The sequence below is a fragment of the Falco cherrug genome, chromosome 1, assembly GCF_023634085.1.
Source record: "Falco cherrug isolate bFalChe1 chromosome 1, bFalChe1.pri, whole genome shotgun sequence".
Classification (NCBI taxonomy): Eukaryota; Metazoa; Chordata; class Aves; order Falconiformes; family Falconidae; genus Falco; species Falco cherrug.
In genome coordinates, this window is record NC_073697.1 from 48,231,468 (window position 1) to 48,245,765 (window position 14,298).

Sequence of the window (14,298 nt, forward strand, 5' to 3'; positions counted from 1 at the left end):
AGCATCCTATGAAAGTGCTGATGATACGACTGAATAGTATTGTTATCAGGCATTGCTACTGTCTTTACAGCTCTACAAGCAAATTAAAGCCTCAGTACCTTCATGTTTGTCACAGCGCACAAATAGCTCCATTTGGAGTTTTAAGTAATCTTTTTATTGGAGAAAGCAAAAGAAACAAAATCCCTTGCTATATGCTTGTAGGTCTGATGGCATATTGTGTATCCTGGGGCTTTAGAATGTGTATTTTGTTAGTAAGGTTGCTCTGTTTATAATTTGTGTACATGCAGAGTGTTTGGGTTTTCTGGGGAAAGACGTATTAATTCACAGAAACTCTATTCTTTATCTAGTGTCTGAACATTTGTAAAGTACAGTCATGGATGGTTTGTGTTGACCTCTCAGTTTTGTTTCTAATGGAGACATGTATACATGTGTTCTAAAGGTATTGTCTTGCATGTTTTTCCATGGTGCAAGATCAGTTTGAATAAGTCTGTCACAAGAGATGTTGCTCACAGTGAATAAAGAAATTTCTGATGAGTTCTCCTTTTGCTAGGAGGTACTAGAAAGGAAAGCCAGAAAAGGCAAGAAAGCTTAATAGTCTTCAAGCTCAGCAAGAAGTCTAAGGTCTCTCAGAATAATTTGTCTAATTGGTTTACATGAAACTGTGTTAGTACTGAAAAGGGGTTTTTTGTTTTCTTTTTTCTTTTTTTTTTTCCTTCTCTCCAGGCAGGTAAATCTGTTGCTGTGCTTAGTAGGATGTTCTTCAGTGGCATATTTTCCCAGTACCACTGTCACTGACACAGTATCCCTCAATCATCTCCATGCTTTCTGATAAGGCTTCTCTGCGTCTTATCCAGCAATCCTGCCTATATCAAGACAGTTTATATTGCCTTCATCTGCAGAGCTGAGAATGTCTTAGTGAAGCGTATGGTCATTTTTTAACAAAAGGTTTTCATTTACCTGTTGTTCTTAAGTGCTAGTGCCATTGAAGTCTGAGCAACAGAAGGTGTTCCTCTGCAGAACTTCACTGCAGTGGCAGCTAACTTCAAGGCTTAAATATGAAGTCAGAATCTCTTCTTGCAGGAATTTATTTTCCATACATCTGTGTATGGTAGATAGCTTTAAGGCTGTTGATTGACATAAGTGTTTTGGAAAGGAGAGGTTCAGCACAAGCTTCCTGTTCCATGGTTTCTGGTTTATACAGTGTATGTCTTGTTTTTCTTTGGTAAACGTAGGTTATGTCTGTTTTCACGGACTCCCAGGATTTTACTGCTGAGTTCTCTGGGTCTTGAAGTAAGAGAATTAGGTAGCCTTCCCTGGAAAATTTTTCTCAAGGATAATCTGACTTCCATTGGGAACTGGTGGAGAAACATTCCATCACAGAGGCCTCACATGGAGAAGAGGGATCAGCCTAGTCCCCTAATCATTTGGTCAGTAGAAAATCATTTGCATGCAGCGGAGAAGGTGTTGCCAGAGTTTCTTTACAGAGGAGCGTTGGCCTTGTTGTTTTCTTTTCCTGAGGAAGAAATGTGAAATGGCATTTTGGCGTCTCAGCCTTACTGAGGTGTTCACCCTTTCGCTCATCCCTTATTTAAATCACTAAATCTTTTGTGTATCTCTGACTTTTTGAAAATATATAGTTGGTGTGTTGTGATTATTTCCAAGGGTGTTTATCCAATGTCAGACTAGGAGACATGCTCAGTTAGGGAGGTTTAAACATAGCAGTTTTGTGGGGATGAAGGTTATTAACTGATATGAGATCAGCTGTGTCTGAAGTCTCTTCACAGGACTGGTCTTCTACTCAGGGTAAACTAACAGGGTCTTAAGTGTGTTGTATCTTGTTCTGCTACCTAGTCAGTGCCTCTGGTTTGTATAGGAGGCGTACTCAGTTGTACAGTCTGCAGACCAGCTGTAAGAACTGTCCCTATCCTTAACAAGAGTTAATTTATCAGTGAGATTAATCAGTGAGATTTCTAGATCAGATGCAGCATTTCATAAAGCTGTATTTTTATAATCAGTATGTAAGGAAATCCAGTCCTTTCATAGGTTAGTGACTAGTACTTCCTAATGAAGGTGTCTATATGAAAAGTTTCTTATAACTTAGGGTTAAGGTGCTTTTGTTTACATCCTACCACTGGCATGCCTCCTACATTCAGTGGACTGCTTTGTTGGGGTTTGGTAATGAAGTAACTGATACCTGGGGGTTTTCTGTCCTATTTGCTTTCCCTGTATGGGATGGGACAGTGCTCAGGGTATATGGGTAGCTTTGGTTATATGCTGTTCACCAAAAAATTCTGGGTTCCTGATCAAGATGGCTATTTCAGTGAAGTTTGTGAAGCATGCTACTGCAGCAAAGGTGCTCTGGAGTGGAGGAATGTGCAGAGGGACTACTGAGAAGTGAGGGGGGAGTGGGGTGGTGTAGAGGAATGAAGGTGGGTTAATTAACATGGATAATACACTGCTGTGGGCTGGCTTCAGGGACGGTGGTTTGGCTGATGTAGATAAGGTGCAGCTGTGGCCAGTTCCTGCTAAGTGATTAAATAGCTCGAAGGGGAGCAGCCAACGGAGAGAGATCTGGAAGGGGAGGAGAGAGAGTGTGCCCTGGATGAGGAGGGACTAGGAGAAGGCAGTAGGGGTGAGAGGCAAAGGGACTGGCTTGATGAGTATGAGGAAACAGCACGAACAGTAGATGGACCTTTGAGGCCTTGTGGGGGATTGGTGGCCCTGTTGGGACAAGGCATGCCAACTACTTATGGAAGTTAACTTGGTATATGATGGTAAAAGACCTTGTTGAAGCTGGCTAGTTTTGAGAGTGCTGTGACAGGGTGGTTCATCTCCTTGCCCCCCAGCAGGAAGCATTGAGACCCTGATGAGTGACAGCTGTGACTCAGGACTCAGAGCAGGCAGGACCAGGAGTGAAGATGGCTAAACCTGCATATGTACAAAAGCAGCCCCCCAAGAGCCTGAGCAACCAGAAGCACAGCAAACAGAGCAGACAAACAGAATGTAGTGTGCCAGTTTGTGCAGGAAGGGCACTGTCCCACTAATGGCTCAAAGAGGTGAGCTTCAATAGTGGTCACTGTGCCCTCTGGAGTAACCTAGCTGTGGTTTCCACTTGGCCAAAAACCAGTGTCAGGAGGCGTGTGGCAACCCAGATGGAGCTCCCACATAAACGTGCAGCTGTCCAGGTCACAAGCAGCAGGGAGTGCCTGAGCCTGTCACTGCTACCAAAGTGCAGCAGATGTAACAGCTGTGTGAGGTGTGACCAGGTGGATGATCTGCTCAGCCTGGTGGCAGAGCTGAAAGGGGAAGTAGAAAGGTTAAGGAGTATCAGGAAGTGTGAGAGTGAGATAGGTTGGTAGGCCCACTCCCATAGCTGAGACAAATGAATGGGAAGGGCACAGAACAAAAAGCAGACTCTCCTGCCTGCTCGCCTTCAGGCAGATGGAAAGGTCCCTAAGTGATGGGGAGGAATGGAAACAGGTCCCTGCTCAGGGCAGCAGGCGAATCACCCCCCAACCAACTTGACCTTTCTGGGTACCTCTTTACAATAGATAGGCAGCTCTGGAACCTGAAGGAAAATGATGATATGGATGAAATCCTAGCCAGGTTAAAGTTACCTAGTGAGTCAGTCAACCCCACACATTCCACCCAGTTCTGCTAGGAAGAAAAGAAAGGTCGTTGCCATCGGTGACTCCACTCTGAGAGGAAGAGGGATATGCCAATCAGACCCAACCCACCGGGAAGTCTGCTGCCTCGCTGGCGCGTGGGTGAGGGAGGTTACTAGAAAAGTCCCTTGTCTAGTATGGCATTCTGATTATTACCCATTACTGCTCTTCCAGGTGGGCAATGATGAATTCCAAATTACAAGAAGTCTTGAGGGCAATCAAGAGAGACCTCAGGGCCTTGGGGCTGCTGGTTGAGGTATCAAGAGCATGAGTGTTTTCTTCTATCCTGCCAGTTGCAGGGAAGGATGGGATGTGTCATCAGAAGATCACACAGATCAATACCTGGCTCTGGGCCTAGCGTCAACAGCTGTGTTTCAGGGCTTTTTTTGATCATGGGTCAGTTTACATGGCACCAGATGTGATGGCAACAGATAGGGTTCACTTGTCTCAAAGGGAGAAAAGGATCCTAGGTCAGGAGTTAGCAGGACTCATCAAGAGAGCTTTAAACTCGATTCAAAGGGGGAAGGAAATAAAACCAAGCTCATTAGAGGTGAGCCTGGGGGTGGCATGCCAGGGTTGCAGGTGAGATTGATAGCACAGCTGAAGTGCATTGGTGCCAATGCCTGAAGTGTCGGCAGCAGGAGGAGCTGGAAGCTATTGTGTATCAGGAAGACCAGGTCATAATCAGCATCACAGAAACATGGTGGGTAAACTCAGGACTGTAATGCTGCCATGGATGGCCACAAACCCTTCAGAAGGGATAGACAAGGAGGGAGAGGTGGCAGGGTAGCTCTGTATGTCGGGAAGTGTTTCAACTCCCTATAGGTGAATGATGGTGACAGCAGAATTGTGTATAGGTAAGAATCAGGGGGAGGGCCTACAAGGATGGTATGCTGGTGGGAGTCTGTTATAGACCACCAACCAGGATGAACAGGCAGATGAAACACTCTGTCAGCAGCTGGGAAAAGTCTCAAGATCACTAGCCCTTGTTCTCATGGGGGACTTGAACTTACCAGCTGTCTGCTGGAAATAAAACACAGTGGAGAGGAAACAGTCTAGGAGGCTCCTGCAGTGTGTGGAAGGTAACTTCCACCGAAGAAGATAATTAATGGAGCTGGTGAAGGGTCTGGAGCACAAGTCTGATGAAGGGTGGCTGAGGGAACTGGGGGTGTTCAGCCTGGAGAAAAGGAGGCTCAGGGGGGACCTTGTTGTTCTCTGCAGCTACCTGACAGGAGGTTGTAGGTGGGTGGGGGTCCATCTCTTCGCCCAGATAAGAAGTGACAGCAGGACAAGAGGAAATGGTCTCCGGTTCCACCAGGGGAGGTTTAGATTGGATATTAGGAAAAACTTATTTACTGAAAGGGTGATTCAAGCATTGGAACAGGCTGCCCAGGGAGGTGGTGGAATTGCTGTTCCTGGAGGTATAGATGTGGTGCTTAGGGATGTGGTTTAGTGACAGACTTGGCAGTCCTGGGTTAACAGTTGGACTTGATGATCTCAAAGGTATTTGCCAACCTAAATGATTCTGTGATTTGAAGATATGCAGGCATGCAGTAGGATCTATATCAACAGGTATGCTTTGAAAGATTTGGTTACTGTCAAGTAAGCAATTCTTAAGTTCTCTGTATGTGATGCTTTTTATTAACCTTTTTTTGGTACAGTCCCGGAATATATTCCATCTCTGTTTACAGGACTGAAATATTGCCTAGGTTGTTGCTTTGTACTTGCCTTGGGGGGTGAAAGTGTGTTTATTAGTAGCATGTTCAACACAATAAAAATTGAAACCATAAATGCTGTTGTATTGCTAATCTAAATTTATAAAAGTGAAATTCTTTTGCCTCTGACTTGAGAGCGCATTGAAAAAAGACTCTGTGCATGACTAGTGTTTGAAACAATAGCACTACTCAGCAGCAGTTATGAGAATAAGTTCTTGACTTTTGTACAGTAGGGATCAGTATTTCACATAATTGCATAATACCAAAAATGCAGGCTTCAAGTAGTAAATTGTGATCTAGTAACAGGAATTGACACTGTTTGCACTAGTAGTGTGGAAGTGTTGTATCCTAACCTTAAAATGCTTTTTGTATTCTACCAAACAGGGACTTTCCAAGTCTTTAATGTGCAGAATTGCTTATGCACCCTTCTGAAGTGGTTATGTTGCAGGTTCTGGGCAAAACCAACAAAACAAACCAAACTGAATTTATTGGCATCCTCATGCTAACAGCTGTAACTTTAATGCTTACTGAGTTGTCTGTTTGCTTAGCTCTTCATTATACTTAATTGCCACATTCAAATTAAGGGCTCAGTTCTTTGGCAGATGATAGGCAGAGCGGTGTAGTTCTTAGGTTGATTTCCTGTTGTAATGGAAATCTGTAACAGACCTCCCTAAAATGCTGGAACTGGGCTTAAATATAAAATTTGGAGATGGTTAACTTTTGTTTCTTGGTACTGGCTTTGAGTTGCTATACAACCTCTGTGTGCCTGATTAACTACCATCCAGTTTCATCTTAATTACCAAGTATGAGAAATATTGAAAAGCTTCAGTTTATTTGTGTCAATTTACAGGTCATTACAATTCAATGTGCTTTAAACACACATAGAATTGAATAGAACAGTTTTGAGTAGAATTTTGTCTTTTTATTTCTGAAGTCAAGATGTTGTGGGTTTGCTTATTTACTTAAGAATCGTGATGTGCTTTAATAGATTTTTTTAAAAGGAATTTGCTATAGAAAAATGTGGTAGTAGAAAGGGGAGGTAGATCTGTTTTAGGGCAGTCTCCTATTTCTGGAGTTCCTTACAGAGACAGTCATCAGTGAACGGCATAACCACATTTTGAACTTGATGCTGCTGAAGTCATGGTAGATAACCGCATGCAACCAAATTATCTCACTTGCTTCATTCTACAGCACTTATCCCAGCTGGAGCTGTGACTTGTGTAGTAATCTTTTTTAGCATTGATCATGAGAGTTCTGATTAACAAGCTTCTGTCTTTATTTTTACTATGTAGTTCTTCAGTAAATAGTCAACGTGTATATTTAGCCCATAGAATTTGGAAGGATAAATATTTCAAGCAACAAAATTTGAATAAACACAGCCCAGTAGGTTTGACATCTGGTTGCTCGTGGGAAAGAGGTTCTAGAAATGTTGCACTTCCCACATTATTGCTATTGCTGGTTACAGAACATTGGAACAAGTAATTGTTGGATATTTTTTTTTAAAAACTACTAAAAATACTCATATTTGGGATACAAGCAGCGATATGAGCCTAGCTGTATCCGTAACTGCACTTAAACAACACTTTTTGGGCTGGTAGAACTTAAAAGTGTGCAAAATGTCAGTGAAATGGCTCTTCTGTAACAAGTGCTATTTGAACTTTCAGGCTTGGAACAACACACGATTCCTGTAGTGAAGATATGTATAGTACCTTGCTACAAAGGTATCATCAGCTGGAACAGGAAATGGGTCAAGTTGCTGAAGCATGGCTTGAATGCCAGAAAAGAATAGATGATTATGTTGATGAACAGGTAAGAATCATGTAGACAGTCTCAAGACTGCATCAGCTGCTTCCTACATAATCAAGCCTGTGCCTCCAGCAAAAGAGTTTCTGTGGTAGTTTTATCCAGAGCTTTGAAGCAACAAATGGGACTTTCTCATTGATGTCAGTCTTTCAGAATAGGAAAGAACACAAACGTACCAATATGTAGTGATGATTGTTACAGAAACATCTTCAAATCGTTGAAGCAGGTTGTTGTGCCATCATATAGAGAGGTTCTGTGAACACTTTTTAATTTCTTTGGCCTGCAAATTACCCATAGCACAGTAACCTGAAACTTTTTTTTGTAGATGTCACTGTGAAAAGGAAAAAAAAAACCCCACCCCACCCCATAAAAATCCCTAAGCTTCCAAAATAGTAACTGCACTAAATGAAATTCGGAGATTGCTTTTAAAAGCTATTGCATGTTGTGTTGTGTGATGATGACCTTGGTACAGGTGTCAAAATCAAAACTCTGGAGTCTCACTACGTAAGTATCTGCAACCTCTGAAGTTATCCTTTTTTAATTAAGTATAGGTACTGATAGCTGATTCTTCTGAGTTTGTGCTGTGTTTCAGAAAATAATCGCATTGTTCTGGTGACTCCTACATTATCAAGAGCTTAATTTTCAGAAAAATAGCTGTTTATTTTGCAAGTGGTTGTTTATACTCTTCCGAAATTGCTCATGTGCTTTTTCTTTCATGTTTAAAGCACTTGAGTAATTGTTTTTAAAACACCTCAGGATAAGGTATTGAAAACTCTTTAATTTTATCTTAAGTATAGTAGAAGAAAGAATGTGTTCTGAAATATCTGAAGATACGGAATTGTATAGACCTTATTCTTAAATTTTGAAGTTTTATGAGCATTAGGAGTATGGAGATCCGATTTGAGACCTAGTAATGCAACATTACTCCTATAGATAACATATTTATTTTGAAGTCTTATAGTACACTGTAAACGCCTTTCAGAAGCTGTTCCCTGTGATGAAGATGTAAGTGAACTTTTACTGTTAATTCCAGTACCCTCAAGATGGAGACAGGACATAACTAATCTTACTTTTAGAGATCGTTCTATATTTGGAGTCTGCATCTGTGAGCTATTAGTTACAGAAAACCAAGTTTTTTCTTGGTCTGGCTGCTTTCATGCACCTAAATATTTGATGAGATCTCAGTAAAATTTCATCATCTCACATTTTCTGCTACTAGAAGTAACCTTCCCCATGGTGTCAGGGTGTCGTGGCTGTCTGATACTGCGTCTACAGTAAGAAAGGGAGCCCAGTTCACTTCATTTGCTTTATTTTTCTAAAAGATGGAATTTCTGTAGAGTCACATTCATATCAGGCTTCTGACTGGTTGATCTGTACCACTTCAAAATCAACTTCTAACTGATTTATTTTCATATTTTTCTGTATCAAGTGACCATGCAACTACCACAACTACTGTCTTGGAGCATTTTATCTGCTCAGTGAAGCCTGCATCCTGATGCAAACATAAACCTTTTTACCATTTGGGGAAACTTAATGTGATGACTTCTTCCTAATGACAAAAAAACCCACCACTGCAAGGGGGCTGTGTAGGAGAAACAATTCCAAACCTTAAACTATAAGATTTTAAAGGAGATACTGATACTTATATTGGTATTTACATGTAGAAAAAGCATTTTCACAGTCATGCTTTACGCCCCATGTTGATTATTACCTGTGGTTATACTCTTGATCAAAAACACATGATTCAGTATGACCATTTACCTGAATTTGCAAGCAATATTTTTGTCAACTAGATAGAATTCAGAAAGCTGGGCTACTATGGAAACTGTAGATCTTAACAGTGAATGTGTATTCATTATTTGCTGCCTCTTGGCTTAAGAAAACTGTGAAGTTTTATTGCAAGTGTATCAAAGGTTTAAAGAGAGAGCATCACAGAGGAAAACCTAAGAGTGGTCCTCATTTATCTGCTGTGGAACTATACCCAAAATTTTAGACAGGGCATCAGCAGAGATAATTAATGGACCCTCCGGAATGGTATGGTATGTTACTACTTCTTGGAGAAAAAGGTGAATACTTTTGCAAGCAATACAATACCTTTTTTTAAAGACTGCATAAGACAGCTGCGTCATGCTCAGACATGTAATTTGATACGCTGCTGTAATAAAATTCAGAATAAGAATTCATTCATATCAGCACGTGTATTCATCACATGTTAAAATCTGAGGAAGATGTTTAGGGTATCTGGAATACCAGAGAGTTTAAATGTATGTAGCTTGTACCTCCAGATCCTGTTTCTCTTGGCAAATTTAGACTATATTTTACTTAGGAGGTCCTAAGTATATCTGGATCATTTCTATAAGTAGTGGCTAGATAGTCATATGTGTGAAAGTATTTCCTTTTTTTTACTGCTGGCTCCCACGGAAGAAAGGGATATAGAAATAGCTTTGCCCAGCTCTACAAGAGCCCACGAAGAGCTTCTTGCTTGTCTCTCCATATTTGTGTGTGATTATTTTATTTTTTTTAACAGTCCTGGACAACTTAATAGAAAAAAGTGTTGTACAGCCATAATGGTTTTTTGTCTTTATGGTGACTGTATAAATAATTGAAATGCTCACTATTTTTGGGTGCTTGAGAGTTTGTGATAAGAGGAGTTAATGTTATTATTTCTAGTGAAACAGGGTAGGAAAATAGATTAGGTTGACAGGTGTAATTTGGGATGCTCAAATATGCTATTCACATTCTATACAGGGTATTTTTTGGAAGCAACAAGCATCTTGTGATGTATGTATGAACATCACAGTTATCATAGGTGATCTAGTGGTATGTGTCAGTTCTGACCAAAACTGCTGGCTTTTTTTGCATGATGAAATCTATTTTAGAATGGGAAGTACTTGTTCACCTGTCTGTCTCACTTTTACTATGTCTTGTCTGATGGATCTTAAATACTTTTTGGTCTTCAATAAACAGGGAGGAAGAAAGAGGGTGCTAGTGGACTTCTTTTCTCCATTGGGTAGCAGTGGTAGTGTATTCATTGCAGATGTGCAAGACTGAAATGTAAATTTTTACTTATGGCATTTGATTTTTATCTCCCACTCGCTAGCAAAATTTTTGGGCGTGAATGATGTAGCTTGTATTGCAGCTGCTTTGCTCTGCTGAAATAAGTATTCATTGGGGAAAAGAAAGAGGGAGAGAAGTGATTTCCAATTTTTTATGGAATCAGTAACTTGATATACTTGCAGACATGGGATAGTGGAGAGACTGTGAAGCTGGAAGTAGGAAAACTAGCTTCAGCCCCTGCTACCATTAATACTCAAGAGTACCAAGACTTAAACCATGCTGTTTTATTTGACAGTTTCTTGGCAGGCTTGAATAGGCAGCTCCCAGTTAATGCACTGGCTGTTTTAAAAGTCATTCTTTGGCATTAAAGTCTTCTCTTATAATGTGTAGTAAATATAGGTGGCTGTCTCTGATGGTGAGGATTTAGCTAGGTGGCAGGGCACCTAAGCTACTGAGTGTTGCCATATTGAAATATAACTCAAGGTTTCTCAGAAACTGCTAATATAGCCAGGGTGGAATTTCTGATGTTGTTGGCCACAGGCTCTGCAGTACCTTTTAGTGTGTCTAAGAAATGGCATCAATGGTTCAAGAGTATTTAATGTATGCTGTTATTTAAAAAAAAACACACATGCACATGATAAACTCCTTTTTTTGTTGTTGTAGTTAATGTAACCTCACTGGAGCAAAGGAAACCAAAATCCACAGTAGTAATTATAATTGCATGCTGCTGACTTTCAGAAATTCATTAGGCAAAATTTTACCATTTAATACTGTTTCAAATCCCCAGCTTAGAATTTTGTTTTCCCAAGTTAGGTAATGATAATAGCAATAATACACTTGGGTTAACACTGAGACTTTAAACTTTTGATCAAGTATGAGTTTCTGGAGGCATGCTTTTGAAGGAAGAAAAAAAATCGCTAGTGGCATGACCTACTGGACTTCGGGTCACTAACTTATCTTTATGAAGCAAATTGCTATATTCTATAAGGTGGTAGATTTTTTAAAATTAATTAGGTAAATTGAAAAGAAGGACTGTAAAAGATAGCCTAGATAACAGTTTTTCTTCACTGATTAAGTAGTGCTCTTAAAATGTTGTAAGGTACAACAAGAGAGGATCTGTTCTCGCATTTTGCTGTGTTAAAATTCATGGAAGCTTTTCGCTTTCTCTGAGCGAATTGCTTTACTAGATAAGAAAAAATATTATTTGTGTACGAAAAGGTTACAGGCTTTATGTACGTTTATGGTGATGTGATACAGGGACGAGTGATTACAAAATATTTTTCCATGGGCATGAAATACATTGAGGAACAAAAGTGATAAATAGTGTTTGTCTAGGTCACTACTATTTTTTTTTTGACTCTTTGATTGGGTGGTTAGTTCCACATGTGGGACATCAGAGTTTGCACTTGAGCCTGTGTTAAGGCCTTGATGACAGTCCTGTATTTCTAGATTTTAAATGGATTTTAGTGGATCTGACATGTTGAGGATTTAATGCCAGTCATATTTTATTGAAAATGCTATGAAAATATTTAATGAGAAGAATTATTAATGTAAGGAATAACAGTGGAGAAATCTGGCTGAAAAATAATGTAAACTAATATTAATATCTTACGTTTAAGTGACTCAAATCAAATGATTAGCAAAAAAAATATGCTTCATATTGACTAAGTATGTAAGTACTTTCAAAATAGTATAGACAAGCTAGGTTTAATGAAACTGATAGACCGATTGACAACAGCATAGGTTTTCTATGATTAAATCAATGAGTTTTCCTTAAATTCTTAAATTCTGTTTTAGATGGCAATGAAAACAAAACAACGCATGCTAAAGGAAGACTGGGAATTTTTTAAGCAGAAGCGTTTTATTGAAGAGCAGGTAGGTTTTTTTTTGTACCATACTAAGTTATACTAATGCTTCATGTATATTTGTAAGATGCAATCATATGAGTGTAGTAATTGTACTAGTTCTATGTGATATAATTCTAAACTATGCCAGGCATGAAATTTGGTCAGCTAAGACACAGAAAAGCAAAATCCAAGATGAGTATATAATAGTATGTAATCTTAGTTGCTAAAAGGTAAACACGTAAGCACCATAGTCTAAGGATTGAAAATCAGTTGTTAAAATACTTTATACAATAAAAGGGGAATTTTTGATGCCTTAGACTGGGGTCCGAAACAGCCAATACATTGAGTATGGAGCTGCCTTGACGTACATGATAGAGAATACTGTGTTCAAGAATTTAACATATTCCCTTGTGTGTGCAGAGCTGGGAAGTGTTAAGCCACAGTAGCAGGGCACATGATTGCATCCGTTAGGACTCTGGAGATGGCTCTTAAATTTGTTTTGTGGGGAAAAGGCTGAGCAGAACTATCTGCCTTTCTTAAGCTGTAGCCAGAGAGGGGCCAGTAGAAGTTCCTACTTTTATAAAATTATCTGCAGTTTAAGACATGGTACTCCCTTTTATAGCCTAGAAGTGCTGGAATATGTATCATGCTTTCCATAAAAGTACAGTGCGACTTGGCCAGAGTCAAGTCTGAGCATGGGGAACGTCTCTGTTCCTTTACTGCTGTGCAGAAGGAAATAATAGTCATGAGCCAGAGAGAGTATGACAGTACATTTTAATAAACTTAAACTGAAGCTTAAATTGGCAGTGTCTGAAAGCAGTCATCAGTAAGTACTTTTACCTAGAAGGAACATAAGCCTGTGTTAACCTTGTCTTTAGAACATCTGGTATACAGGGCTTCTCAGAGGACTTGAGGAAGAATTCTTTTTTTCCTTGATCCTAATTGAGGTTAAGTGAGCTGTAAGTCCATGGCTGCTCTAGTATGAATCAGGTCTGGGCATCTGTAGAAGTGGAAGCATAGCCACATCCTTGTTTAATTTAAGGTTTGTATCTAATGAAATTAGGTGCTTTCAGGATTATAGGTCTCTGCCAGGTGGAGGTTATTTGAATTACATTTTTTCATTAATGCAGTCAGGTCCTGTTTTGGAAAGCTACTTTGTTCCTGGGATCTATCCCATTGTTGCTACAGAATTAGTCCTAATTCTTTTTTGCAAGCTAGGGTTGAATTTGCATTCTCTCTACATTTGTCAGCAGTGTCCTTTTGCGAATACCTTGGAACAAGACAAGAACTGCTCAAGTTCAGAGTGCATCAGCAGAAATACCATGCAAGATGCACATAGTAATGAGTCAAGGAGATGGGCTTGGCCACTTTACTATTCCATAGCAGAAACATACTTATCTTTGAGGAGTTTTGGTGCCAAATGTTTGTTGTTTGTTACTTCCTTTTTTCAGTCATGATCAAAACACCACCTTCATGAAGTTACTGTGAATTACTCTGCTTTTGAAATATTTTGTCCAAAGAACCGTTTTTCATTATGTAGCTTGTTAATCATGATGTGCCATTGAATTGTTAATGGAAAGACTTGCACTACTAAAACACTGCCTTTATAATTTACTTCAGCTTAATAACAAGAAAGCACTAGCTGGGGAGAACAACTTCACAGACACAATGAGACACATGCTGTCATCACGTTTGAGCATGCCTGACTGTCCGAACTGTAATTATAGAAGAAGGTGAGCTGATGTTTTTAATATGAAATCAAAATAAATCATTAATTTCTTGTTTGAGGAAAAAGGAGATATATTACTGGAATAAAGAGTATTACTTTGAATACTAGTTCAATAAGGTTATAAAAATCTGTAATCTTAATTCTTGAACAGATGTACTTGTGATGACTGCAGCCTTTCACACATTTTAACATGTGGCATCATGGATTCTCCTATAACGGATGATATCCACATTAACCAGTTACCGCTACAAATTGATTCTGCTCCGGATTATCTATCTGAGATCCGCCCACCCAGCATGTCTTCGGCAAGTTCAGGATCAGGTTCCAGCTCGCCTATTACAATTCAGCAACATCCCAGACTGATCCTTGCAGATAATGGTTCTGCACCAACTTTGTAAGTTCTTTTGTCTGTTTTAAATTTTTGTACTGAATTGAACTTAAGCAGGCGAGTTGTATTGGCTGACTTATCATCATGTAATGCT

General features: G+C 39.6%; 1 protein-coding gene across 3 annotated transcripts in view; it reads left to right on the plus strand.

Moving 5' to 3' along the window:
* Positions 1 to 14,298, plus strand: part of FAM193A (family with sequence similarity 193 member A) — a 90,405-nt gene that overhangs the window by 45,900 nt on the left and 30,207 nt on the right. For 2 of the 3 annotated variants that reach the window (XM_055708172.1, XM_055708187.1), the window contains exons 8-11: positions 7,045 to 7,189; positions 12,038 to 12,115; positions 13,708 to 13,820; positions 13,968 to 14,210. In XM_055708172.1, the coding sequence (XP_055564147.1) occupies positions 7,045 to 7,189; positions 12,038 to 12,115; positions 13,708 to 13,820; positions 13,968 to 14,210 (579 nt within the window). The remainder of the gene's footprint in view (positions 1 to 7,044; positions 7,190 to 12,037; positions 12,116 to 13,707; positions 13,821 to 13,967; positions 14,211 to 14,298) is intronic. The other variant, XM_055708179.1, reaches the window with a different exon arrangement.